Here is a 25,836-nt window from a genome sequence, read left to right as displayed (position 1 = left end):
ATTGCAATTTACCAGGTGAATTTTATGCAAAATCAGTAGTGCAATTACATAGGAAGACAATATACTACTAATATATTTTGTGTAATTTTGGAATTTCTTTAATATAAATTATAAATCTGTATAAAGCTCATATGGAGCGGTGCAAGAGAAAACAATATTAAGTCTGCTTTGTTTGTTTATAATGGTTGCAATACAAAATAAGATGTTTGTGCTGTAGTGTTAAGGCGATCCAATGCTTGTAACACTAGGACACGAAATATTATTATTAATAATAATAATAATAATAATAATTGCTTACACTTATACAACGCTTTTCTGGACACTCCATTCAAAGCGCTTTACAGGTAATGGGGATCCCCTCCACCACCACCAATGTGCAGCCCCACCTGATAATCCATCTAATAACACAACATGCATCCAATCACATTTGCAGTTAAGCCCATAAATACCAATACATTTATCGATTAATGTACCGAAATTTCAAACTACCTTATCCAGATATTTTAATATTATATATAGTTGAGAACCTTTTAATCTGCTAATCAAAATACTTCTAGTCTCAGTTCACACTAGCCTTGCTTTCGGAATATACGAACCGGAACTGCCGGCATTCATTCACTTCCGCCCTACCAACATGGCGGCAAATTTACATACGATTGTGACGTTACATCGTAGATCACTTCTATTTTCTACGGTATGAATGGACGCTTCGTAATGTGACGTAAACACGTCGGCCCCTCCCTGTGCCGTGACACCCTTCGGTCCCCGGCCGGTTGTTTTTTTTATTTTCTCCTGAGTGGTGCGGTGATGGCGTGTGGGGTTCCTTGTTCCTCTTGGTCTGGCAGGTCTCTGTCTCTTGTCGTGCTGCTGTTAGCAGTCTCGATCGTACTGCACACGGCAGTCGGAGAAAGGCAACTGAAATTCGTCACCCTGGTAAGCCGGTGTCCCTGGATTTCGATTAATAACTTGGTCGGAGGGTAGTAAAGAGTGCAGATCCGGTGTGCTTTGTGTCTTCAGGGTTATCGATCTGTGCACCGTCCAGCTCGCCCTTGTGTCGGCGAACTGTCCTTTAACACAACATTTAAGGCGAAGTTTCATGGAAATCCGGGTGCGGCGTTTTATGCAAATAATATTCAGGCTGCACTGATCCTGTAAACGTAAGTCAGAATAAAAACATGTCATGGTTTCGGTAACACACCTGTGCATGAGAAGAACTTTAACTTTGCCAATATAAATGACGATTTTTCTGTCGTCGTATTTTATATTCTTATATTGTTTTTCATTACTATCTGTTTCTTCTTGCTATGCACTTGCTGTAATTTAAGCTCAACATAACGTTGGATGAATCGAGTTATACCTGTTATACAACGACCTGCGTTAATAGTAATTCCGTCTAGGGAAAGTAAACAAAAACCGTTTAATTGTATGCAACTCTTAAAACACATTGAGCAGTATCTGGTATTTTCGAGGTTCTGGTATTGTTCTGCAGGGGTCTCCCTCCAATTCAGTTTTGGGTCATCTTAAATTACCTGTTTTTTTACAGAACACTTTTTATGGTCTTGTGTTTTTATGGAAGTTATTGATTCAATTAAGGGAAATTGGGTCTTTTCAGAATGGGTGTTCAGATTTCTGTTCCGAATGATTGCCATATCACTTAATAAATCACCAGTTTAATTGATCACAATTAAATTGTATTTGGTCTTTAGAATTTGATAATTCAGTGGTACCATATAAAACCCGGAACATTAGCATGGCTCATGATCAGGGGCATAGACTCTCTGTTTATTGTAACATTCGCTACAGTACATTCAGTACAGTGGAACTCAAGTTCCACAGTTCTTTACAAAATTGCAATTTATGGTTGAAGCAAATGGGTGCTTCTTGTGTCTGTGCGTTTAGCAAAAAGCAGTCAATAACAGTGGCCTTTGTATTCTGGAATGCAAAATAAGTCATGCACAGACACCGTCAAATCTTTAGTCACATTAAGTCACTTTAAGTATGGTGATGAGTGTTACTGTCTGTCAGATAAACTGTAAAATATCTGCATCCATAGGCCTTACATTTGTGTTTGTGTTACACTCTGTAACAATTTCCACACAACACAACAAGTACACACTGATGAAGCAGCTCTCCAACACACACCATATTAAAAAAAATCAATGAAATGGGGGAAAAACAGTCACATGCACATGTAAACATTAACCCTACTTTTGGCAAACAATTGTAAAAGATGCTGAACGTAATTAGCTGAAGGGGGAAAGTTCAAAGTTCACCTGGCAGTTGGAAAGAAGCTAACGTTGAAGCAAGCAGTACCTCAGAGGATCGATGGAAAGCATTTTCCCAAAGGCAGGAGCTGAAAAAAGATTCTGAGCTGGTCTTGTAAGCGCAGCTGAAGATATGGCTTGTGTAAAGGGATGAAATGGAAGAGAGTTCATAGCCTATTTTCGCAGTTTTGGTCCCTTCCAGTTTCTTTTGTATGGCTGTACAAGCTCCCCATACCAAACCGATCAACCTGTCACAATACTTTGAATTCTGGCTGTGTCAAACTGGGGGAAGAAGTTGGGGGCTCACTCCGTGCTTCTTAAGCAACCCGAGAAAGTACCTCCTCTGCTGCACCCTCTTCACTATGTGATCTGTGCTGGTGCTGCCTTTGAGGTTATCACTTACGTGAGTTCCCAGAAATCTGAAGACATTTGTCACCCTATGTGACCATTGGAGGGTCATTAATGATGATGGGGAGTTTTCTTTTCTGGACACGTCTAAAATCAAGAATCGTGTCCTTAGTTTTAAGTGTATCGAGTGGAAGTTCACGATCAGAACACCCAACACTTGTCGTTAATTTATAAGACCAACAATAGTGGTATCATCCACATCTTTCAAAATCTTAACAGAGTCAACCTGAGGTGTGAAGTTTTGTAAAAAGGGCATAATGCCGCGAAGACAGGCCTTGGGGACAGCCTGTATTAAGAGGGAAAGATGTTCTGTTATACTCTTTGACAGTTTGTTGGCGACGTGTCAAACGGTCCAGAATCGAACAACAGATAGCACAGTTTATGTTCAAATCGAGCCATTTATTAAGTAATTTATGTGGGTTCATGGTGATGTAGGCTTAACCAAAATCCCCAAAAGGATCATGGGAGTTTGGCTTCTCCAGATTCTGGAGTGTATGGTGGAGAGCCAGGTTAAAATCCTCAACAGACCTTTTGACCATGTAAGTTATGCTTTTGCGTCTAATGACGCTTTAAAATCCAGCTAGCTATTCATGAAGCAAAGCGGACTCACTCGGTGTGTGTGTGTGTTGATTTTGCGCCACTCATCTAGGGTTAGAAAGTCTTATAGCTTCTTATGAGGTCCCCGTGGATTTTGAAGTTGGAAACATTTTCAGAATCACATCTCTCAGTAGCGAAAATCGAATCTCTCCAAGTTAAGATGCTCTACTTTGAAAAGGGAAGCAGTCAAGCCAGTATATCAGATCACCAGACTCGAAATAAAACCCTATCTCTCTCAATTTGAATCCTGTATTTTGGTTAAATCTTAATGAGTACTTGGGAAGCGAATAAATGATGGGTTTGTCTGTTGGGATCCCAGATGGCATACAATTTCTGAAGAGACAGCTGAGCAGATGGTTTTGGCTGACTTTTATTTGCACGAAAAAGATGAGAAAGCCCTTTTTTTGGGCAATACTGTGGGATCCCTTCCACAGAAAACGCTGAGTGATTCTGATAAACAAAAACTCAGAATGTAGTCTATTCCAGTACTTTTCAGTGGCTTGTTTCAAGTGATTGTGGAACAACCTGAGAATTTTCTGTGCTGCGGAAAAAGAAATACGGAGTTACTTTGCGGTAACTAAACGTTCAAAATTTTAATTTATCCAATAGCATAGCACTCCAAGATGCTCTCTCTTAGGGGAATCTTCCTTGTTTCCTGCTTAGGGTATTTTTAAAGGGCCGCATTTTGATTGGGAATAGCCAGTGACCAGTAATTATTAGTTTGATGTGACCCGTCCATTTTCATCCTTTGAGGACAAAGTGTGGAAGGAACTCCATTACAGAACTGCAGACTAGTCAGGTTGGTCAGTTTGTTTCCATTTTCAGCCTCATACAGAATCACATTAAGGTAAACAATGATGTGACTTTCATTTATGTCGCTTCCATATCTGTCTAGGAAGAACGCAGAGAGTGGCGAACAGGCTAGCATAGTTTCCCAGACAATGCATGGCAATGGACAGCACAATGCTGCTTTGAACACGTGTCAGCTGCCCAGCAGGCGACTGTTAGGTTGTGCACAGTGAACATAGAAAGACTTGTGTGCCCCTACTTGTCTTCCCTTGCGGAAGAATGTGTACCTTCCCCAGCGGGCGACTCGTTTGTTAACGTTAAGTTAACTGAAACTTGACATAATTGCTCAGTGGGAGCTGAATAGCCTTTTCTGTAGCTTTAATTTGTAACTGGTGGAACATTATACTTTGGAGCTCTTAACAGGGCTGAGAGCACTTTGTAACGGGGGCTGATGGATGGATGGATATTATTCCATATACATCACCTTATTAATTAAAGCTCTTTACTTAAAGTGCAGGAAGTATAAAGCACCCACTGTATTATAGCGGCCAGCATTGAAGTTAAAACAAAAAGGTAGATTTTTCTGTAATCTGAAAGAAGAGACAGTTTCAGTTCTTCTCTCAGTCACAACCCTTAATAGTGGAAGTGCTGCAGAAATGTTGTTCTAAAGATGGACCACTGTAAATGTCCACTTCAGCTATTTCTACTACATTATTTTGCATTTTACAGGGAAGGTGCTATATTATGCTATTAATGGCATGCTTTTCCTGAAAGCATTTTAAAGTGGCATCCAAATTTTATGATCTGCAGTTCTACATGGTTTATTAGGCTGTAACAATCCTGGATAGAATTTTTAACTGATTGAATTTGTAGATGTTTAAATGTCTGAAAGTATTATATATAGCAAAGCATGGTTTAAGCATGCTGGAGTATGAGGAGGTATTTTGGAGACAAATTCAGACCCCGGTAACATAACCACTCAGATATCATGCAGATTGACATTGGAAAAACTACATTAAAGGTTTAGACACACCTATAATGTGGTTGACATTAAGTCTATAGTTGGTTAACAGAAGCAGAAGGGGAAAAACCAATTTGGTTTCATTATTCACTTTCAGTTTGATCATAGCATTCTTTCTGCACCTGTTGTTTAAAGTAAGAAAGTTTATACTATAGGTGTAAAACCTGATTCTGTAAAGAACACATAAATGTTGTCTAAAAAGCTTACTGTAATCGGCTGATTTTCTACATGAGCACAGGGAAAACATACAAACTCCATGCAAAAAAACACCCCTGGCTGGGAATTGAAACAAAGGGCCTCAGCACCGTGTGGCACCTCTGTGCCCCTATTATTATTTCTTTTAAGCATTAAAATATCAAATATCATACAGCAGTTCCATGACATGAGCTCCTTAAATGCTAGGGACTTAAATGTTTTAGTGTTCAATTGCATCTGTTGTGTTTTTTCTAGCTTTATCGCCATGGTGACAGGTCTCCAGTCAGGGCCTATCCCACTGATCCATATCAAGAGAGTGCCTGGCCTCAGGGATTTGGTCAGCTCTCCCAGGTATGTCTCACCCAAAAAGCGCACGTATTTCAGAACTTTATTCCTGCTGTTACAGTGTAACCCTTCTACCACGCCAGACAGGGACATGTAAGCTTGCAGTCATAATCTAACACATAAGCTGTTGTTTAGAATTGCCGTTCTTCCACTGTACAGAGCAGTGAGCAAGCGTATGATACCATGGAAAACAAATTCTCAATGCACCCCTGTTATGTGTTGTCCCCCAGTGTGAGATACTGAAGGTATTCCCCTGTACACCTTCTGTTTGGCCACCTTTTAAAAATAATGTTTAACTCACTTAACCAATTTAATTAATTTCACTCCTTCCTCGTAGCTTGTTACTGGGTTTTTCCTACTTTAATAGTGATTTCAGTCAGGAGGGAAATGGGTGCGATGGTTTTTGGGTTCAACATCAGTGACTGCATGCTGTGACGCACTTTTAGCCCAAATAGTTTTCAGACAGCATTGTTCACAAGCCAGCACTGCTCCTCAAGCTTAAATTTGCTGTTGTTAACTCCATCAGGATGTTTTTAATACCCTGTCATTGACTTGTTCTTTTCAGGAGGGAATGAGGCAGCATCTAGAGCTGGGACAGCTCCTGAGGAGACGCTATCATGGTTTTCTCAATGAAAGTTACAATCGGAAAGAGGTAGCTAGTTCTTTTGTGGTCTTCTATTTTGTGTGTGGACTTTGGGAACTCAGCTCCTCACAATAAACACATTTGCAGTTCTATGCATTCATGACTGTGCCATCATAATTGCTCTGTTTTATCTGTGCTTTAAAACTATTGAAGGCCAAACTGTGAGTCTCCAAATAAAAAAAAACAACAGCGTCTAAGGTTCTTTTTTTTTCTCAGGGCTGTATTAAGAAAGATTTTGGAAGTCCTGGTCCTCAGCAATTTAGGGCTGTCTAACACTAACCTAGTGCAATCATAATGTTTAGGTGTAACTGGATAAGTGGTAGTGGGGGATATGTGATTACAGCTGCCTTCTGCTTACCCTCCTACTTGTATGCTTACCCTCCTGTTCCTCGCGATTTAAAAACTTTGAGGGAACTTTTCACCTTGTTCAAGTGCTCCACCACTAAAGGTGCTGTTCTTGAAATGTGCTCCAGGAATTGAAGGTTAGAGCCTGGGCTGCATCAGAAAGCAGCTGTGACTGGGGCTCCCATTAGCGGTGCAGTGCTGCTTCTCAGCGGACCACTGGGGTTGAGCAGTCTTTTGTTAGCCAGTGCTCTTGACTTTGACACGCCTTAGTGAGGCCTGTGGCCTTCCTGGCTCTTTTGAGCTTGCTGTATTATCAGTAACGTGTTTCATGTACTACATGTGACACTGCCTGGACTCTGTGCCATCAATGAGGTGAAAAATGGCTGATGGCTCTGCAGTAATAATAATAATAATAATAATTGCTTACACTTATATAGCGCTTTTCTGGACACTCCACTCAAAGCGCTTTACAGGTAATGGGGATCCCCTCCACCACCACCAATGTGCAGCATCCACCTGGATGATGCGACGGCAGCCATAGTGCGCCAGAACGCTCACCACACATCAGCTATCAATGGGGAGGAGAGCAGAGTAATGTAGCCAATTCATAGAGGGGGATTATTAGGAGGCCATGATTAGTAAGGGCCAATTGGAAATTTGGCCAGGACACCGGGGTTACACCCCTACTCTTTTAGTACTCTTCACCCTCAGTACTCTTCAACAGCTGGTTAAGGGGACCCTGCAGCTAGCTGAATCAATTAGGAATTGGTGCTCTGTAATTGGTGTGGGAGGGGCACAGAGACATAGGTGGTTCCAGGTGCCTGAAGACTTCCTTCTTCATCCTTCCTACAGATTTCAGTCCGTAGCACGGATTATGACCGGACTCTGATGAGTGCAGAGACTAATCTGGCGGGGCTGTATCCTCCTAATGGATCTCAGATCTTCAACCCCAACATCTCCTGGCAGCCCATTCCTGTCCACACTGTTCCTGAAGGAGAAGACAGGGTAACACCCCTCATACCTGTGTAGTCTTGTTCTAACATTTATTTTTATTATTAATTGCTGTTGAAACTTAGGAGTCTTCTGGGATTTTTTTTTTGTGTAAATAACTTCAAATTATCCTGCTTCTTCTTTTTTGTTTTATCTCTTACCATGGCTACAGATGTCTTTTATAAAAAGCAGAACTTTTTGGCCATTGTTCTGCTGAATCTTCAAATTTTTTGGTTCATAATATTATATGTTTTTTTGCATACAAAAATCAAGCAAAACCACTCATGTTTCTCCATTTTTTCTGCCTTACTAAAGGCGGACATCTATCTTCATCAGTCTGCAGTTTTCTTTCAAGCACATTTCTTATTCTTGGTCATTTCTACTCCACAAGCCTGACTGTAATTTTGGTATCGTTTTCGTATCGTTTTAGCTACTCTCATTTCCCATCCCAGACTGCCCTCGCTATGACCTCCTGATGAACGAAACAAAGCAAACGGACGAGTACATTAACTTGTTGAATAGCAGCAAAGTAAGTACCAGTTTTGGTTCTGCCTCTGTTGCGAGACGAAGAATACAGTTGCATTTGTTTTGTAGTTCCAGTTTTACTCTTTCACCCTCACTCTTCTCTTCAGGAGTTTTTGGAGATGGTGAGGAATAAGACGGGGTTGAAGGATGCCACTGTGGAGTCGGTGTGGAGCGTCCATGATACACTTTTCTGTGAGGTGAGCTTGGTCATTCTCTTACCTGCCCTGGTCAGTAGGATCCCTGATCCAAGCTGGGATGGATTTTCTCCAGTCATGTTTTCTGGATGGATGTGTCCACACTGGCCACAAATATGATAAGAGTGGTAGTTCTGTAAGTTTGTTGTTCATTTACCAGCTGAATGTGTCCTAGTGAGAAAAGTAACGATTTCACAAGGATTACACAATGGCTTGGCGCCCTTGAAGCAGAACTGGAATGACAGGATGAGGCAGAGCCGCAGTTGCACGCTGGGCTGCCCCAGTCTTGTGATTTGAGGAGGGTGACACCTCATGTGACTTCAGTGTTTTTTTCAGTCACGCAGTCCATTTCCAAATAGGGGAATTCTGCAGGACATGGACAGCAGAGGTTTTCCAACAGTTTATAGGGCTAAAAAGTTGTGGTTAGCCTAAATGATTTAAAAAAATCATATGGATGGATAAAGGCTCATTTGTCAATTTCATTGACAGTCTCTTTTTGTGACTGTTTGTACTGGCACTGTTCTTGCCCATCTTGGCTGATACAGAGAGGTTTCTGTAATTACAGGCAAAGCACAACATGACCCCTCCTTCCTGGGTGACTCCGGAGGTGATGGAGCAGCTGAGGAAGCTGAAAGATTACAGCTTTGAGCTGATGTTTGGAGTTTACAAGAGGGAGGAGAAGACGCGTCTCCAGGGAGGTGAGGATGAGTCAGCCATGAGCAAGCGGCATCACGCTGCTATCTCTCTCCATGTGTGTTTTGCGGCAGGGTTGTCTTTACTAGCTTCTGGGGCAGGCTCACGCCTCTTTTACTGCTGGGCAAGGAGGATACTGCATTTGTTTTTCCGAATCCATTCTGTTACGCTCCAGTTTCTGGTCAGCTGTGCTGCAGTGCGATGATAGGTTCCAGTGCACTGTTAAAGATGTTATAGGAAAAGCAGTAAATGGCTGGATCTGGGACATGCCAGGAAAAGGAAGAGGAAAAGACCGTCCGTGAGTAGAGGTCTGAGGAAAAAATAAGTGAGGGTCCCAGCTGAAAATTAAAAGGGGAGAGGATGGCGAGCCAACGCCGTAAAAATGACTCAAAAAAGGAAAAAAATCAAAAGGGAAAAACAAAAATAAGGCAAAGAAAAAAAATTACCATTAAAAAAGGGAAGGGTTGGGGGAATAAGGAGAAGAGGGAAACGGGGAATTGAAAGAGGAAACTTTTCTAGTAAAGAGAAGCGACTGCTTGCATGAGAGTTGAGGCTCTACTGACAGAGTGATGATACAGTAGTTCGCGGTGACTAAATCAGGGTGTCTAATTATCATGATTCTGAACTAGTCCAGAGCCTGATGGGGGGAGGGTGGGAGTGTTACCTTGATTTGAAAGGCGTCCCGATCTAGTTTGAGGGGCAGGTTGAGAGCTCGTGGGAATGCTGCTGTTGCCGGGGGCAACCGCAGGATGTGTCGGTCCCAGCCCGGGCCCGACACGTTCATCTTTTGTTCACCCAGATGTTTTCGCATTGCCATCCCATCCCCAGTGTGTAGCCAATTAAGCAAATTTCCACTGCTTTATTGAGAGGGAACCAACGGGCAACACCTGATGCAAGGAGGCCTGGGTAAACAAGGAAAGAGCTCTCGTTTGCTGACAAGGAATGGACTTAGGGTCTTTGCCACAGAAGCAAGCGAACAGTCTGATTGGAAACGATCAAAGCAGCATCAGCTCTCTCACTTCATTGTAACCTTTCTTTAACCTCATCTTTCATAGGTGTTCTTCTTGGGCACATTGTAAAAAAATTGTCAGATGCGGCAAAGTCTTCAGCTCCGTCTCCGAAATTAATGATCTATTCAGCGGTGAGTCCAACTTCCAGTGCTGTACTGTTTGATCTTAATTTGTGTGTTTTGGTACCTGTTGAAGGTCATTACACAGACATGGTTAGAATTTACCAGCTGTCTGTGCCAACCACTGTCAGGTAAATTTCCAAGCTAACCTTCTCAATTTCTTTCTCATTTCAAGCCCTGAAATTTGAAAGCGATGCAATAAAACGTTGTTTAAAGTTCAAATAATAAACCCACATTTACGACCAGATAAAATGAAGATGTGATCTGATTTGTGGTGGCAAGTTTTCATTGGTCAGTCATCTTGCTTCTACCCAATGAAAATCCTTCACTGAGTAATGGCAGCCAATCACCCATGACCAACCAGGAACTGGTGTTGCCATTTGGGATTCATCCAAGTTGGGAAAATCCAAGTTTTTGATTTGGCCTCAGTAGTGCTAGACAAACGGGTGACAGATTTAATTTCCTCTCTGGCTCATAAATCTGGACAGATCGTTACTTTGTCACTTCTCTTCTTTTTCTCCAGCATGACACTACAGTCGTGGCCTTGCAGTCAGCGTTGAATGTTTTCAATGGGAAACAACCCCCTTATGCTTCCTGCCACTTTTTTGAATTGTACAGAGAAGGCAATGGGTAGGTAATTCCAGATCTGCTTGTACTTTGAATTAATGATTGCAGGCGCCATTCTCTCACTGGTAATAGCAGGCAATCTTCGTGTTTTTGAATAGTTGAGAGCCATTTCTTCATTGTTCTCAGGTCTTTCACGGTGGCCATGTTCTATCGAAACCACACCGAGCAGGAGCCTTACCCTGTAAGTTTGCCTGGCTGCTCCCAGTTCTGTCTCCTGGAGGATTTTCTCAGAGTCACCAAGTCTGCCATCCCAGAGAACAGGGAAAAGGAATGCCAGGTGGCCAGAACAATGAAGGACACGGGTACAGTGAGCTTTTAATCTTTTGCAGTGCGGTACTGTTGTCCAGATGACAGTGGCAGAACTGCATGTAAACTAGTCTGTACTCTGATTCAGGCAGCTTGAAGCATGTAGTAAAATGAAAGGGTTGTAGCATTATGTTGCACTGTTTCAGCCAAGTTTGTATTCATAAGAACTGTTACAAATGCCTTCTGACCCATTTAGTTCTTTTGTTAGTTACTGTTTGCCCTGAGGAGCTCGTCTAACCATTTCCTGAAAGAAGCCAGGGTATTAGCGTCAAAAGCATTGCTGGGTAGCTTGTTGCATAGTGCTACCACCCTGTATACAAATAGTGCCAAGTCCTTGGTTTTTAATACACTTTGTTGATGTCTGAGCTTCCACTTGTGTCGTCTTGTTCACATTATACGGTTATTCTGCAGCAGTCCATTGGGTTGACTTTGTCAATACATTTGAGGATTTTGGATACTTATGTCAAGTTCCATTGTAATTTTCTCTGTTCAAAAGGCTCTGAGCTAGAAAGCTTCAGTTCTTTCAGCATGTCGGTATAGGGCAGTATTGAGATGTTCTGTCTCAGTTATTTTGTTTTTGCATAATTTTCTCACAAAGTCATTTTTCTTTTAATCGGGGCACCCAGAGGTGATTGTGGGGCTGGCGGTGTGCGGCTGCCTGCTCTTCCTCCTCATCGCACTGCTCCTGACCGTGCTGTTCCGGCAGAGGGATGCTCAAGACGGATACCGCCATGTTTTAAACGAGGGGGATGACCACTCCTGACAATCATTGGCGCTGCTCGGGAAACGGGATTGCTGGGATAGCGAAGAGGACCTCTAGAATTTGCGGGGCACGTGTCCCGTGAGTTCCACAGCGAGGAGGGAACCCTAAGTTTTAACATGACACTCCTCATGTCTTTGGTTGGTGCCACAGCCACTAAGCAGAAGACCAGGCTGTTTCTTCAATGGCTCAGATTGGGTTAGTATTGGGCGCCACCCAGGCACAAACACTTAGGAATCGAGTTTCCAGTCTTTCGTGTGGCATTGATCTGTTTGTGATCCTGCTTGCTTTTAAAGAAAATCAAGATGTAGATATTCTGATTCTGTTTTAATGCAATGAACATGCAAGTTTGGGGACCTTTTTATTTTTTTATAATAAAGGCATGCAAAAGGAGAAAAAAACATTGTAGGGATTTTATCTTGATTTAATTTTATGAACGTTCAATGTTAACAAGTTCAAGTGTTAATCCACAGTTAGGGGTGGGTATTCATAAGATGTATTAATATATCAGTAATATGGTCATCTTCCCTTAATAAGATACTGTGATTATTAATGGGAGACATAGAATTTCAGTAGTGTCTCAAACTTGCAATAATTGCAATAGATTTTACAATTAAGAGTCCTGTACCATTACAAAAAGAATTTTGGAATCTTAAGAGTTAGGTCTACTATGTTTTTTTCCAATTTTGTTCTGCATGATCTTGATATAATTATAAGATGATCAGAAAACAAAACCTGAATAATGGACTACAATGCTGAAATTTGCACCATAAGGGAATGACAGTATCTTGCAGTGAAAGGACCAGGAGCACGCAGGACTCCCTGGTGGACGAAGGCGTGCGTGTCCGTCTTTCTGTTTACAGTGTAGTTCCAGCAGATGGATGAGTCAGGGAGTAGTTTTGCTGTCTATTTACAAACAGGGAAATTTCAGTCAAAGGTATTGGAAAATCCTTAAGAAGACTGATGATGCATGTGACCTGAAAATTGTAACAGTACGGGAAGTCTTTCTCCAGGAGTCAGCAATTCCTTGCTTCACTATATATATATAAAAAATGCTTTTCACATCTGGGACTTTCCTTTGCTGTAGTATTCTCTCCGTTTAGTTCCATGAATCCAAGTGGACAAACCACTTAAAAGGCAAAAAAAAATCAAAGTAACTCACTGGCCACATCAATTTTCTGATGCTGAGCGTTCTCACACAGTGTTTACTGATGTGTAAATCCTTCTGCTTTTTCTTTGACTGTATAAGGTCTCTTTACGCTGGAGAGGAATAGTCCCCTTGACCCAAATCACCGGAGGTGTCTGAATAAGAAACTGATGAGTTACTAAATGTACTGTTTATTCTTTATGACAATTTTAAGTCACCTTTTAGAGCTGAACTGTTTAATTGCTTTTTTCATTCTTAGCTTTATTTTAGCATAATCAAAGGGAGATGTCTCAGCTGTAAAGCTTTGTGTTTGGAGGTACAGTTGCTTCCTACAGTTTATCTTCATCAAACATTTAATGCCAGCTTTGAGTTGCATCCCACTGTCCTCTCAGTTCTCATCCTTCTTCATCTGCATATATCTGGGCTTGGCCATATATCTACTTCTAAAGACCGATCCCCAAATCCTCAGCCTTGTTCTACTCAGGTCTGACTCATTCAGAAAGCATTTCAATCGTCCTTTTAGGTCCTGTGCAAGGTCATGTATAGACTTCTGACTTGGTGGAAAAAAAGGAACAAATTACTTTTGTTTTGGCCAAATTTTATTCATGTTCTCAATCTCAAAATCTCCTGTGCTATCCTTTTTATTGTTTTAAATGGAACTGCTCATTAAGGATTGTGTTTTTTTTCCTTAACAAATGTAATACAAAGAATATCTTCATACCATTTATTCGCAGCACCACGCAGGAAGTAAATGGATTAAGTTTAATTCTTTTGGACCAATTAACTATATTGATATTGGCACAGAGTCTTTAAGTTACAGTTTCTGTTGGAACAAGACATGGAAAGTGCACAAGGTAATGTTAAATGTGTTTCCCTTTATCTGTGAACATTTCCTTTGCACAATGTACCATGTTCTGTAGAATTAATACTGTCCATAAAATGTTTTTTAAGTGTGTGTCCGGCTTCCTTTTATTTGTTCTCAAAACCTCAGTCCTTGTAAAAGCCTGTTCTCCGATGGTACCAGAAGAAAAGTAAATATTTAACCTGTCATCATTAACAGAAATTTTCCGGGAGTCTCATTTAGCTGCTGGCGAAAATAAGCCCGCAACCGTAACAAAATCTTGTGTGGGCAAAACTGTACACCTACAGAACAGGTGCGAGTCAACAGCACTGGTAAGCTTATGGCAGCCAAGGGGCCCTCAGAACTTCATTAAAGGGTTGATGGGCAGGAGTGTGAGGCGCACGATGATGGAGAAAGCAGGCACAGTCCTCAAAACACAATTTAATGTGTCGGACTTCCAAATTTAGAATGAAGGTCCAGAGCCACAGCTTTGTTGATGTCTAAGCTAATACTTGTCTATTTGCCCCTACCTGGAAAAAGGCACCAGCAGAATAGTTCCACAACCATCTGATGTACAAAGAACAGTCTGATCCACACAGCGATGTTTCCCAGCTGCACTCCAGAAAAGACCACCATTTACATTCAAAAGCTTTATTTTACAAAAATAAATCTTTTCAAAACCTGAATGCAACTTTAGTTCAAATTAGATGTTCCATTTAGGTTTAGTATTACATTTGTCTTATAAAAGAAGTGTCAACTTACTGCTTTATAAAAAAGTAAACCTATCACAAATCTTATTTATGAAATACACAAAGTTTGCTTTCACAAAAATAAGCAAAAACAGACTCTGCCTGTGAGGAGAATGCCCTTTTTTTGAAGAAAGGTTTTTAGACAAGTTTAAATGCTTCCTTAAGACAAAGTACAAACGAAAACGAAGAGGCAAGAAGTGGAATCTGACAAAATGAGAGAAGTTAATTGCATGTCATTTGCAGTGTTTTTGTTCCACCTAATCCAGTAAAACTGTGGTACAGTAATGTATGGAATCCATTAGTGAACAACATCAACACTTTAAAGACACCTAGAAACTGTTTTAGTAAAAGTATTCTTGGCAAGCACAAGTACAATAAAATCGGTCCCCAGACATTCAGCCATATGTAATAAGTTCAAACAGAAAACAGACATAAAAAAAATATTCATCACATGCTTGGATATGCAAAATACAAAGCTAGACCTGCTAGAGAAATGCTGCATCTGTTCATCTAAAAACAGAATTGGGAGACAACAGGGGTAGTCCAGAACTGGTATTTATGACATGTATGAACACAGAAGAAACAGGAGGAGAAATTGACTAAAACTAGAAAAGCCTACTGAACTATAGGCTCATTCTGGCAGACAGGCTGTTCAGCTCAATCTGCTCCTCTTTGGCTGTGGTTTGCATTTACAATGTGGACCACAACATCCATACAGCAGCATCCATTTGCCAATGTATTTGTATCTGCTGCTCACCTGATGCAGCTTCAGTTTCAACTACACTAACACTACTGTATGTTTTAATTTCAAATAGCTGGTGAACCAATCCAATCAGTGAGCTTCAACCCGCCCTTCTTTGTCCTGAAATGTCCTTTTCAGGACCTGAGAAGACGTTGAAATGAGCTTTAGTATGACAAAGCGCATGAGCAGGGATACTTGAAATAAGGCATTATATCAAGAACCCTCGTCTAATACAATACAATTTAATCATTTTTCTTCGTCCGGTCTCTCTGTGGTTTGGCGTTTTTTTCTTTGGTCTTGGTCTGTGTCTTTCCCGACTCTGAGCTGCCCAGTTTCTTTTTCCGCTTAGTCCTCTCTGTGGTTTCCCTGCTCTCCCTGCCCGCATGCCGCCGAGCCCCACGCAGTCCCAGGGAGGTGCTAGCAGTGGAGCCCATGCCGAGATCGTCCCCCCTGGCTCTTATCAGCCTCTCCTGCCTGCTTCTCAGCATCTCCTCCCGGCTCCAGATCAGAATGTTAAAGCCTGCGCAGCAAAAGACAGAGCTGTCATGCCCATGTCAGCTGTTCCCAATGCAAATTTTAAAATGCTGCATGCCACTAATACAGAACAGGAAATGCATGATGCTCTTAATAGCAAATCAAGATGAGGAACAGTTACATAAGTGAACTGTCCAATGTGCTGTGACTACTTTTAAAAACATATCCTGGCATCAGTCTCTTACTGTGGTTCAGTATCTGCTAAATGATTACAAACCAGTCATTGAGCTACGCACCCATTCCAGATCCCAGAGTATCTCCCATCAGGTTAAACTTGTTAAGCTGGAAAATAAAAAGTTTTTAAGGTTTATGGCCCGTGGTACTGTTTGTGGTTGACAGGTCACCCACAGTGTAATATTCATTACGGAATCAGTTCCTCAACAAATCAAATGTATAGCTACATGCATGTCTTTTAAGCATCGTGTTTAAACACCTGATTTAATGAACTCTACAAACAGAAATTCTGCATTTAAAGGCTAATTCACATTCGTTAATGTCATTGAAGAAACATCAAAAATAGATTTAAAGAGTAGGCGATCAAAGTTCATCCTTAGCTTTTCCAACTAGCTCTTACATACTTTCCGTGACATGGAAGACACCTGAAGCAGTTTTTCAGCATGCTAGCTCTGCAGTAGGGTAGAGCTGGCATGCCTGGTTAATCTGCTGGTCTTTAACATGGAATAAAATTGGCACTCACTGAAATAATACCAGGGGCATTGGGGTCATGCAGCTGACAGACCACTTCTCCGGTACTGGCATCAAACACATCGATGGTCCTGAGCTCGTCTGGAGAGACGCGGTTATCTGGGTAGCGGCCCGCTACAACGAGGTCGTACAGAGGGTGCCAGGTCGCCTGGAATCCAGAGGACACGGCGCGAATCACAACAATAGCACACAGCTCACTCAGTGCCAGTTATTTTACAACAAGAGCTAGTAATTGCATTATGGTTTGGCTTTGCATTATGTTCACACTTTACGCTTGGTGGGGTATGAAACTCCACCCCTCCCCCCCCCCCCATCATGAACTAAAGCACAGAGCGGAACGAGAAAGCTACGCTTTTGGCTACATGTGAACACTGACCACACACCACAGGATGAGTCGGTAAGAGTCTCTTATGAGCCACAAACGAGAGGAGGACATTCAGCTCATCCAGCTTGTTTGGCAGTAAGTTAAGCTTTTGTCACACTACAGGACTCGACGTGACTTCTAGGCGAAGAACATGTCAAACTTAACGACTGAATCTCGCTGCCTTTTCTGTCCTAGAGGGTGTCAAACTATATGTCCTAGAGGGTGTCACACTACACAAATGACGGGCCCGAATGCGGCTCTATACGCTGATTGTCTTACGATTATGTAAATGAAGGCTGCGACTGAAAATCCTGGGAAAAGTCGTGTAGTTTGACGCCGACTTTCAAGGATCCAGGGATCTCACCACTCGCTGGAACTACAGTTTCTGTAGCCGTACTGCAGTGGCTTTTCACTACCGACCTTGATAGGGGTGAGGTGCTGGAACTGCCGGTGTGGGTGGATCATCACATTCTGAGGCTTGCTGAAATCCGCACAGGAGTACAGTCGGATTTCATCGTACTGGTCTGTGGTGAGCAGTTTGGACCCATCTGTGGGGTTGAAGTAGGCTGTAGCACACAGAGCAAAGAAAAGAGGCGGGATGAGATACCGGTGGCCAGGACTGGAACATTCCCTTTTGTGAAACCGGGAATAAGACAATAGCAGTCGAGATGCTACAGAAACTGAAACTACCTGTAAAGGTGGGCGTATCTGATGAAAGCCACATGTGCTGCAAAGAAATGATAAGTGCGCTTTCTGGTAACCACTAAAAAGCTATCCTGCGAAAAACGTGCTCATGTCAACTCTAGACCAAACAGAATTTTAACAAACAGAAAACCTCATAGGTAAGTGAAGGTTAACAAAAAATGAAAAATGTTATTCATTACAAATAAGAAACATTGGAACTAAACAAGAATATGTAATTGAAAGACTCGCCAAGATGCGTTTCTTACCAGAGTTGACGGCCTTCTTGTGAGGCAGCTCGTGCAGGAAGCTGTTCTTGTCCCCGATGCTCCTCAGGTCCCAGATCTTCACTGTATGGTCTACAGAAGCTGTTGCCATCAGCCAGTCACAACGCTGGTTAAACTCTACATGCGTCACCTTGGCCTTGTGCAGCTTCTGATTCCAAACCTGAAAAGGGACGTTTGCCACAAAATGCGGCACATCATTTTTCACTACAAGCACTTTTCAGGATTTACCCCCCAAAAGATGATACACAACGATCACAAAACAACACACATTGCGAAAGACTGAGAGTATTACATACTGTAAGTGTCATTATCCCCTATCTCTACTAGCACTACTACTACTTTATAAATAAAACTTACTAAAATGCATAAATCTGACAATGATTTCTCTTCTAAATGTATTACACACTCACCCTAAAGTACTGTAGCAAGCAGTAATAAATTAAGACAAAGGGAGCGAATACTTATTTCTACAGTTCTACAGTCACCTATAAAGTCACAGCATATAAAGTACATAATACTGTGTAATCATGCGTACACTGTGTATTCAATCATTTAAATCACTAGAAAGTTTAAGCATCGCACACAATGATAAAGAGTATCTACTAAACCTAGAATGTATATATTTGTCAAATCTGTAATAATTTAACAAACTATATTTATCATCAATATGCAATTAAATAACAGAGAGTGCCTACTGTGTCTGTGGTACTAGTTACATTCGTCCTCCAGGCTTGCCAGGCCAGCCCCCCTCACTCACCTTTGTACCATCCATTCCTAGTAGGAGGACTCTGCCAACATTGTCTCCAGTCACCACCACCTGTCTGCTGGGTGACACATCAACACTGCAGAACCAAACACTGGGAAGAAACACAGATTGGGATCACCACCAACCAAAGACCTTCTGGACTTGCGCTCTGCTGGGTTACTGGCTATAAAAAAATTCCACCTGAGTCGTCCACCCTTTGGGTATCGAGCAGATTTCCCAAAAGCCAGCAAAGCGAAGATTTTTGCTTAAGGAGAACCAGGTGTAAGTGCTTAACAAGCCTCTCTTCACTGTACAGGTGAAGCCAAGGTTAACTGCTTTCCTTGGCCACCCCCTGAATATTTACAACAATGACATCTACGCTCACTGCAAATACGGTCCACCCAGCAGTGCAGCTGTCTCAGTAAAATGCCCAGAACGAGGACTTTAGATCAAGGCATGAGGCTGCGATCCAGCAAGTGTACATCGTACATACTGTACATTTAACTGCCAAACTACTTCTGACAAACACAGGAAATAATATAGTGTTGTTCGCAAGGTGATTATTGGCACACGCATTATACTTTACTGCCGAGAGTCAAATTCTATCATTTTAGCCAGTAAATTATGGTCACAAAAGGCAACACGCCAAGATGAGCTGAAAAGTCTTACTCCCAGATCTAATTGGCATGAAACACTGCAGCTAGTATGGTGTTCTTTTACCAGCGCTGAGATCGTTTATTTAACTTCAGTGTCCATAGTGGCACTGTTTCTAAGAACAGAACAATAATTACACAGATATAAGGACAGTAGTTGTACCCCTGCAGCCTCATTACAGAGGTGCTCACACCTTGAGCCCTGTTTTCTCACCACACATTATGGTGATCGTGGCCACAGTCTGGAGCTCTTGTAAGTATTCGAGACGGACCACCACCAAAGTCCTGCAGACTCAGTGAGCCGTCCCCTGATGCAGTGTAGATTTTGGATGGGTCAGTGGGACTGAACTTGATCTCTCCAACAAAATCCCCTGCTCCTTTCTGGAACAAACACAGGCACACGGGCTGAATGAGGCCAGATCTCCGCCATAACATCCAAAGGATTCACACCACAGTGAATCACCGAGGCCAACACTGAACAGGAACATGGAAGCTTGGCCTTCAATCCCACAGCAGCTCAAAATAAAAACACTGTAGATCTGTACCAGCACGCCTCAAGCCTCGTGGCATCAAAGCGCACTCTAGTGGTACTTGATAATAGCTACACTGTTTGCAGGTAAGAAATGTCACCACTGAAACTCCTCCGATTTCCTTTTGGTTTCCATATTAGATTTTAAATTGCAGAAATCAAAGGAGAAGGAATAAAGGTGCAAATTGTGTTTTGAAGGTGGAAGTTTTAAATAAAAAAACTGTATGTAATGGAGATTTAACCAAGTAAAACAACATCATTCAAACTTCCTCCAAGCAGCCCAACAGTCTAATATAGTGCTCATACTTGGAAGTTACAAAAGTAAAAGCCAGTCTAGAGAGAAGACTACAACAACAACAACAACAAAATGTATATTTTTACAATACACTTCAAAGGAAAGGTCAGCTTTCAAATCTTTAAAATCAAGGCTAACAGTGTAACGCTATTCATGCAATATCCCATGCATACATCCATCCCAGTGTATGTAAACAGTTGTTTTTCTTCAGGATTTATACTTTTGAAATGTATGTCATTAGGTTTCCATGACACATACTGTACATTTAAAAAGGATCATTTAACAAAAGTACCAATGTAATATGTGAAATTAATTGAAATTGGTGAGTAGCAAAGGCTTACAACAACATGAGGCATTTGCATAAAGCTTGTTTCTGTAATCTACAGGGGCAAAGAGATAAAGCATGTTAAACAGTATTCTGGTAATGACAATCCCTTTCCCTAAGGAACCTTATTATATTCATCCTTGAAATCAAGTCACTGGTTACTTCTGCAAGCAGTAAAAGTCTGAGACAAGAATCTATTGTTCTTTCTTCATACTTGCATGTGATGCTAAGACACTGTATTTCAGTTAACAGCTGAGCTCAAGAATGCAAAAGATTAGATATTGCAGTGTAAAGTTACAGCATTGTTAAACACACTACAATAGGATTGTCAACTATATGCTGTACAGTAGCCAAATGCCTTCATCTTGCACTGAGCAGTGAAGAAGTTATTGGGTATTATTTTACAACCATAACACTAAATTCTAAACTTAAATATTTATCCTGGAATAGTGAAGAGTAGGTCTGTAAGTATTAAAACTGATTCTCCATTTATGACATACTAGGGATACACTGATGATAAATGAACAACTTTTAAAATACGTAAGTGCTTAGACATGTCTTAAAAGACAATCATTCACATGGCTAGAGACTGAATTAAAATTACATCACTCTAATCAAACAGAACCTTACTTTTATGCATCATTCTCTTTATTTCTGCCATTAAAAAAACATGGATTTTCAAGTTCAGTAGCGCTTCTAAAAACTGGTTCATCATGGCATTACTTAGGTTCAATGTAAATGCCACACAGGAAAATAAAAGACCAGCTCAGCTGGACTGTGTATTTCAGTTCACTGCTTTGGAAAGAATAAGGAAATTGGTCAGAAATCTGAATATAGCTAAAGATCTGCAGTGCTCACAATTAACATGAATACTAAGAATATTTCTGCTTAAACATGGCCAGACAGGACTTGCTGATGCTTGATTTATTTTTTATTTCTGCTTCAGCTATTAAAAAAATGACCATAGAATTCCATAAAATAGCAAAGATTTACCAAAACAGCTGGAGAAGCTGGAGTATTACGTAGCTGCTTCCCAGAGTGTTAGTGTATTTTCAGAAGCATCTACCTCCATTGAAAAACAAAATCCTACAGCAGACTTAAAGGATCTGAGGCAATAATAAAATATACTGTAAGTCATGACACACCATTAAGCTATACTAAGATTCACTGTACGAGTGTCTAGTTTTGCCCTTCGGCATTTTTAAAAGTCAACAATAAGTTAAAAAACTGCATCAAAACTTTCTTACTCCCACTGATGAGTGCTGGCAAAAACTTTAATAGTGTTGCCTGTAAAATCCTGCAGAGAGGTCGTGCCTCCGACAGACGATGTAAACAGCTGACTGGGATTGAAAGGGTTAAACTTCATGTCTGTTATGGAGCCCCCAGCTCCCATCTAAACAAATATAAAAAAGGAAAATATCTCAGGACACTGAACACGGTGTGCTAACTACATTCTTGGAATGGAATTCACACCCAGACAAAACCACAGCATATATATCTGCCAGGCCTGAGGAGAAACCACTCACCCCTTGGATGAACTTGGTATTCTTTGACATTTCGTAGTCCAACAACACTATGTCCCCCCCCTTGGAGCCTACTGCCAGGGTACTGGGGCATGTTGGGTGCCACTCCAGGCACGTCACCCTGCGATCGAATGGGCTGGCTGCGTGGAAGAGACTGTAGGAGTTCAGAAAGCGCAGGAATGGCTGTTGTAGGCACTGGAGAGACAGGAGAGCCACATCGGTCTTCCAGACAAGAAAAGAGGCCAGATTTACAGAGGGATGGCACAGGCAGTACAGTTATTTCTCACAAGCACGCTTCAAATGCGTGTTCTTAAGATACAACTCCGATGTCCGGAGACAGAAACAGAAAATGTGACTGACTATATGTCAAATGTTTCTGTAACAGGGAGCGGTCATGGCTTGATAAAATGACTAAGAGAGTTACCATTATTCTGCTATACCTTACAAAATCATTTTATCTTTCGGACAAAAAGGAAAAAAAAAACATTCTTTAGACGGCAGCTCTAAAAAGAAATTCAAACCTGGCGCATCTGTGACTGGATGTTCTGACCCAGTGAGTGTTTATACACATAATGGACAATACTGTTCTGCCTGGCCGCCTTCTGAAACCCCACACTCTCTCTGTTATTCTGGAGGCCAGATCTTGCTTCTGAAATAAGAACAAGACCAGAATGATTACAAAAACCAGCATTTTCGCCAAACCTACCACTAAACATAACCATTATAAACCTGGGGAAACCTGTCTTTTTTAAATGTCCCACTGAAATTTAGAAGTTAAAAAAAAAACAATTGAAAAGCAAAATCAAAGCAATACTCTCATACCACTACAAGTTTGAGTTATTCGAACTTTGTAAAGAATTAGCCAGGATTTTACTTTTTTCAGTACATGACATCTAGTCAAATCACACTAGCTGTTTATGGTAATTCTTACATTTCTAAAACCAAAGTCATTTAAAGTGTAAATAAATCGAAGAGACCGCATGTACAGGAATATCCTCTGGCTAATTCCATAAAGTCAGAGGAAACGACAATAAGGAGCAGTGGAAAAGGTCGCTTTGTAACAACCATGCACATCGTTTTTTAAGTAACATTCCCTTGTCTTCTGGTACTGATTGCTTGAGCACAAGCACCAGCAGATGGAGCAGCAACTCAGAGGGGAACCGCTGGCGCCGCAGTCTCATTCCGCCCACTACTTGTTGGGGAGCTGGGCAGGCATGCCTTATTGCTGAACCGTCCCTGCTTGGGGAAATTCAACTTGAGACAAAGCCATGAGCTCCAGTCACACACCTGCTTTCCCCGGAACGCCTTCCTTTTTCTTCTTCAGCTTTCTTGAGAGGGGTTCTTCCGAAAGCTCTGCTCGTTTGCTCCGAGAGGTGGATGGCCTTTCCTTCTGGCGTTTGGGCACCGTGCTGTCCAGGAGAACTTTCTTTTTGGCCATCGCTTTCCCTGTGCTGTTCACCTGGTGTATCGGATAAAAAGGAACACGAAAACTATTTCTGTGCATGAAGGGTTAAATAAGTTCACGCTCAAGTCAGTGCTCTGTGTAATGTATTCCTACAAAATACTACTAAACCTCGTTTAACTAAACGCTAAGCATTTTCCTGGTATCTGACTGAAGAACATAACTTTGCAATAACGTGAGAATACGGGAGATATCCAGCTTTAACATAAGGGACTAGTTGCTCTTACAAAAAGTGCAGGAATGCAGAAGAAATGTATGCATTTAGCTTCTCAAAGCATTCACGGAAATAATGAAAATGCTATCGTGTAGCAGCATTCTTAGACAACAATAACAATTCAAAAGCACTGCAAGGTTTTCGATGTTTAAAAAAACCACATGCACTTCTATTTTCAACAAGCAATTTGGATTCTACTTCCCCTCCTATAGTTTCGTAACACCATCATGAAATAAAATTACAAACAGCAAAATTCCCATCTTAAAACAAAGCCCGTGCACTCATACGTCACCTAAATCCTTTGTAAAAGACGCTTGAATGAGGTTCTTTCTGATTATGCTGAATTTTTAGAGGGTGATCGATACTAAGCGCTCATTTGCCTAACACATGGACGCAGACACGATCGATTTTGTTTTTGATGACGTCACGACGGGGCTGTTTTGTAACATTTTCTCTTTGTTAATCCAGCAGGTGGCAGTACTAACACATCCTCTTTTCCGTCCCCCTTTTTTTCTTTCAGCGGAAGACAACTTTCCGACAATTGTCTACTAATCATTATGCACATTTTGGCCAATTTCGTAAAGGTTTTAAGACAAATCAAGGTTATTGTGAGTACTACGTTTAAAAATATATCACATATCACCAGTTTTCAAGTGTGTTAGGGAAGCTCAGATTGATCGGAATTATCATTGATATTCAGGGACATTAGACAATCAAAGCGTAAACTGAAGACTCAGGTAGCTGAAGTACACACATGATGGTGCTGATATATATGATCAAGGTTGTATGCAATATTTGTGGAGCAGATTGATTCAAATTAGAACCACGTAGACTTAAAGACAACCCGGTCGTTAAGATCATTCCAAAAGACAATACAGAAATATGAATCCTGGGTGCCTGGAAACTGAAACTCTAGGAAAGTCCAGTCCACTGTTTTTTGTAGGTAGCCTTAAGGCCTTAAAAGTTTGAACTCACACTGGTAATATTGTAGAATAAATCCAAAAAATGATTGAGGGTTATTTGTGTAAGGGTGTTTGATAAACACCTGAAAGAGACAGATAATCAAATCAATTATTTTGTCATAAATCATTCCACTCCTCATCTATAAATAGTCCAGTCTGATAGCTTCTATCTTGACCTTGGAAGTAGATGCCATTTTTGGTACTTTCATCCTTATGCATTGTTTCTATGTTTTTTTTAATTAAGACAATAAACAGACAGAAGCAGTTCAATTAGAGCAGTGGTTCCCAATTCTGGCTCTGCTGACCAACACATCTGCACAATCAGATAATTGAAGCCTTACTTGATCTAAGAAATTGCTTTAATTGAATATTTGCATTTTGTTTCTAGTCACAAGTTTGGGCTTTTATTTCCCTTACAAACTACAACAGTTAAAGCTCCAGCATGTTTAAAAGCTGAACAAACAGTGCAAATTATCCTTGTGAAGTCAATGAAGGGTTTGATTGTGTCACTGAGGGCTCAGCTGGAACAAAAACAAACAGGTGTGTTGGTCATCGGCACCAGGATAGGGAACCACTGATTTATGAGCACACCAAAGAAGATTGAAAGTAAGGTATTATCTATGTCAGCAGGAAAATGCACTTAAAACTCATGCAGGGACAGAAAGATGAGCTATTTTCCTCCTCATCTACCTTAAAAACTATGCTTCTCTCTCTGAAACAGAAGAATGAGACTCTCAGATTAATTACCTACTAACTACCAAACCAGCTGGAAGGGTCAAAGGGTCTCCTGCAGTGTGTAACATTTCTTTAATTCCCGTCTTTGCTGACCATTCACAGTTTGACTTTTAGGCGTTGTAAATTACTGACACTCTGCAGTGCTGTTTTTCTTAATTATGTCATTTATTTTAGAAAATTAAGTTCTAAAGTACAGAGACTGCTTAATGTTGAATCTGAGCAGAAAATCCTCCGTGGCATTAAACTGAGTACATCTCCGGGATGTTCCCGCGGAACACCTTTTCCAGCTGGACTATATTCAGAAAATAAGAAGCTCTTGTGATGCAAGATACAAAACGATGCCTAATCATTCAAAATTCTGAATCAATAAAACAGTGGCATTATCCTCTTCACAATTAGCATCGGCACCTATAGGGTTAAATCCAGTAATTGGATCAATGCGTAGAGCGGAACCACAGGATCCAATTACGCCCCCAGAAGACCCTTCCAGAAGAGAAGAGAAGTTGTCTTTT

The 25,836-nt window shown here is 41.2% G+C and overlaps 2 protein-coding genes across 6 annotated transcripts; one reads left to right on the top strand and one right to left on the bottom strand.

The window, feature by feature from the left end:
* The first annotated feature begins 644 nt into the window (after positions 1–644).
* Positions 645–13,933, top strand: acp2 (acid phosphatase 2, lysosomal). Its single transcript, XM_088611309.1, has 11 exons — positions 645–933; positions 5,530–5,625; positions 6,185–6,271; positions 7,460–7,612; positions 8,028–8,126; positions 8,230–8,319; positions 8,882–9,014; positions 10,065–10,150; positions 10,662–10,768; positions 10,892–11,067; positions 11,698–13,933. Exons 1-11 carry the CDS (start codon positions 808–810, stop codon positions 11,832–11,834), a joined length of 1,290 nt encoding a protein of 429 aa, XP_088467435.1. The 5' UTR covers positions 645–807; the 3' UTR covers positions 11,835–13,933.
* Positions 13,934–14,454: 521 nt separating this feature from the next.
* Positions 14,455–25,760, bottom strand: ddb2 (damage-specific DNA binding protein 2). Of its 5 annotated transcripts, none has more exons than XM_088611293.1 (11): positions 25,337–25,760; positions 23,239–23,410; positions 22,473–22,600; positions 21,955–22,146; positions 19,494–19,660; positions 18,639–18,738; positions 17,864–18,041; positions 17,334–17,479; positions 16,542–16,697; positions 16,081–16,126; positions 14,455–15,830 (listed from the first exon to the last, which is right to left on the bottom strand). In XM_088611293.1, the coding sequence occupies exons 2-11, from the start codon at positions 23,387–23,389 to the stop codon at positions 15,553–15,555; spliced, it is 1,542 nt and encodes a 513-aa protein (XP_088467419.1). In that variant the 5' UTR covers positions 23,390–23,410; positions 25,337–25,760; the 3' UTR covers positions 14,455–15,552. The 5 variants fall into 5 exon arrangements, with proteins under 5 accessions (XP_088467419.1, XP_088467418.1, XP_088467420.1 ...); XM_088611292.1 differs by lacking the exon at positions 25,337–25,760 and adding an exon at positions 23,920–24,178; XM_088611294.1 differs by lacking the exon at positions 25,337–25,760 and adding an exon at positions 23,874–23,891.
* Between the last annotated feature and the right edge of the window lie 76 nt (positions 25,761–25,836).

Source organism: Lepisosteus platostomus, chromosome 18 (assembly GCF_059453375.1).
Source record: "Lepisosteus platostomus isolate fLepPlt1 chromosome 18, fLepPlt1.hap1, whole genome shotgun sequence".
Classification (NCBI taxonomy): Eukaryota; Metazoa; Chordata; class Actinopteri; order Semionotiformes; family Lepisosteidae; genus Lepisosteus; species Lepisosteus platostomus.
This window is presented reverse-complemented; position numbering and strand designations above follow the sequence as displayed.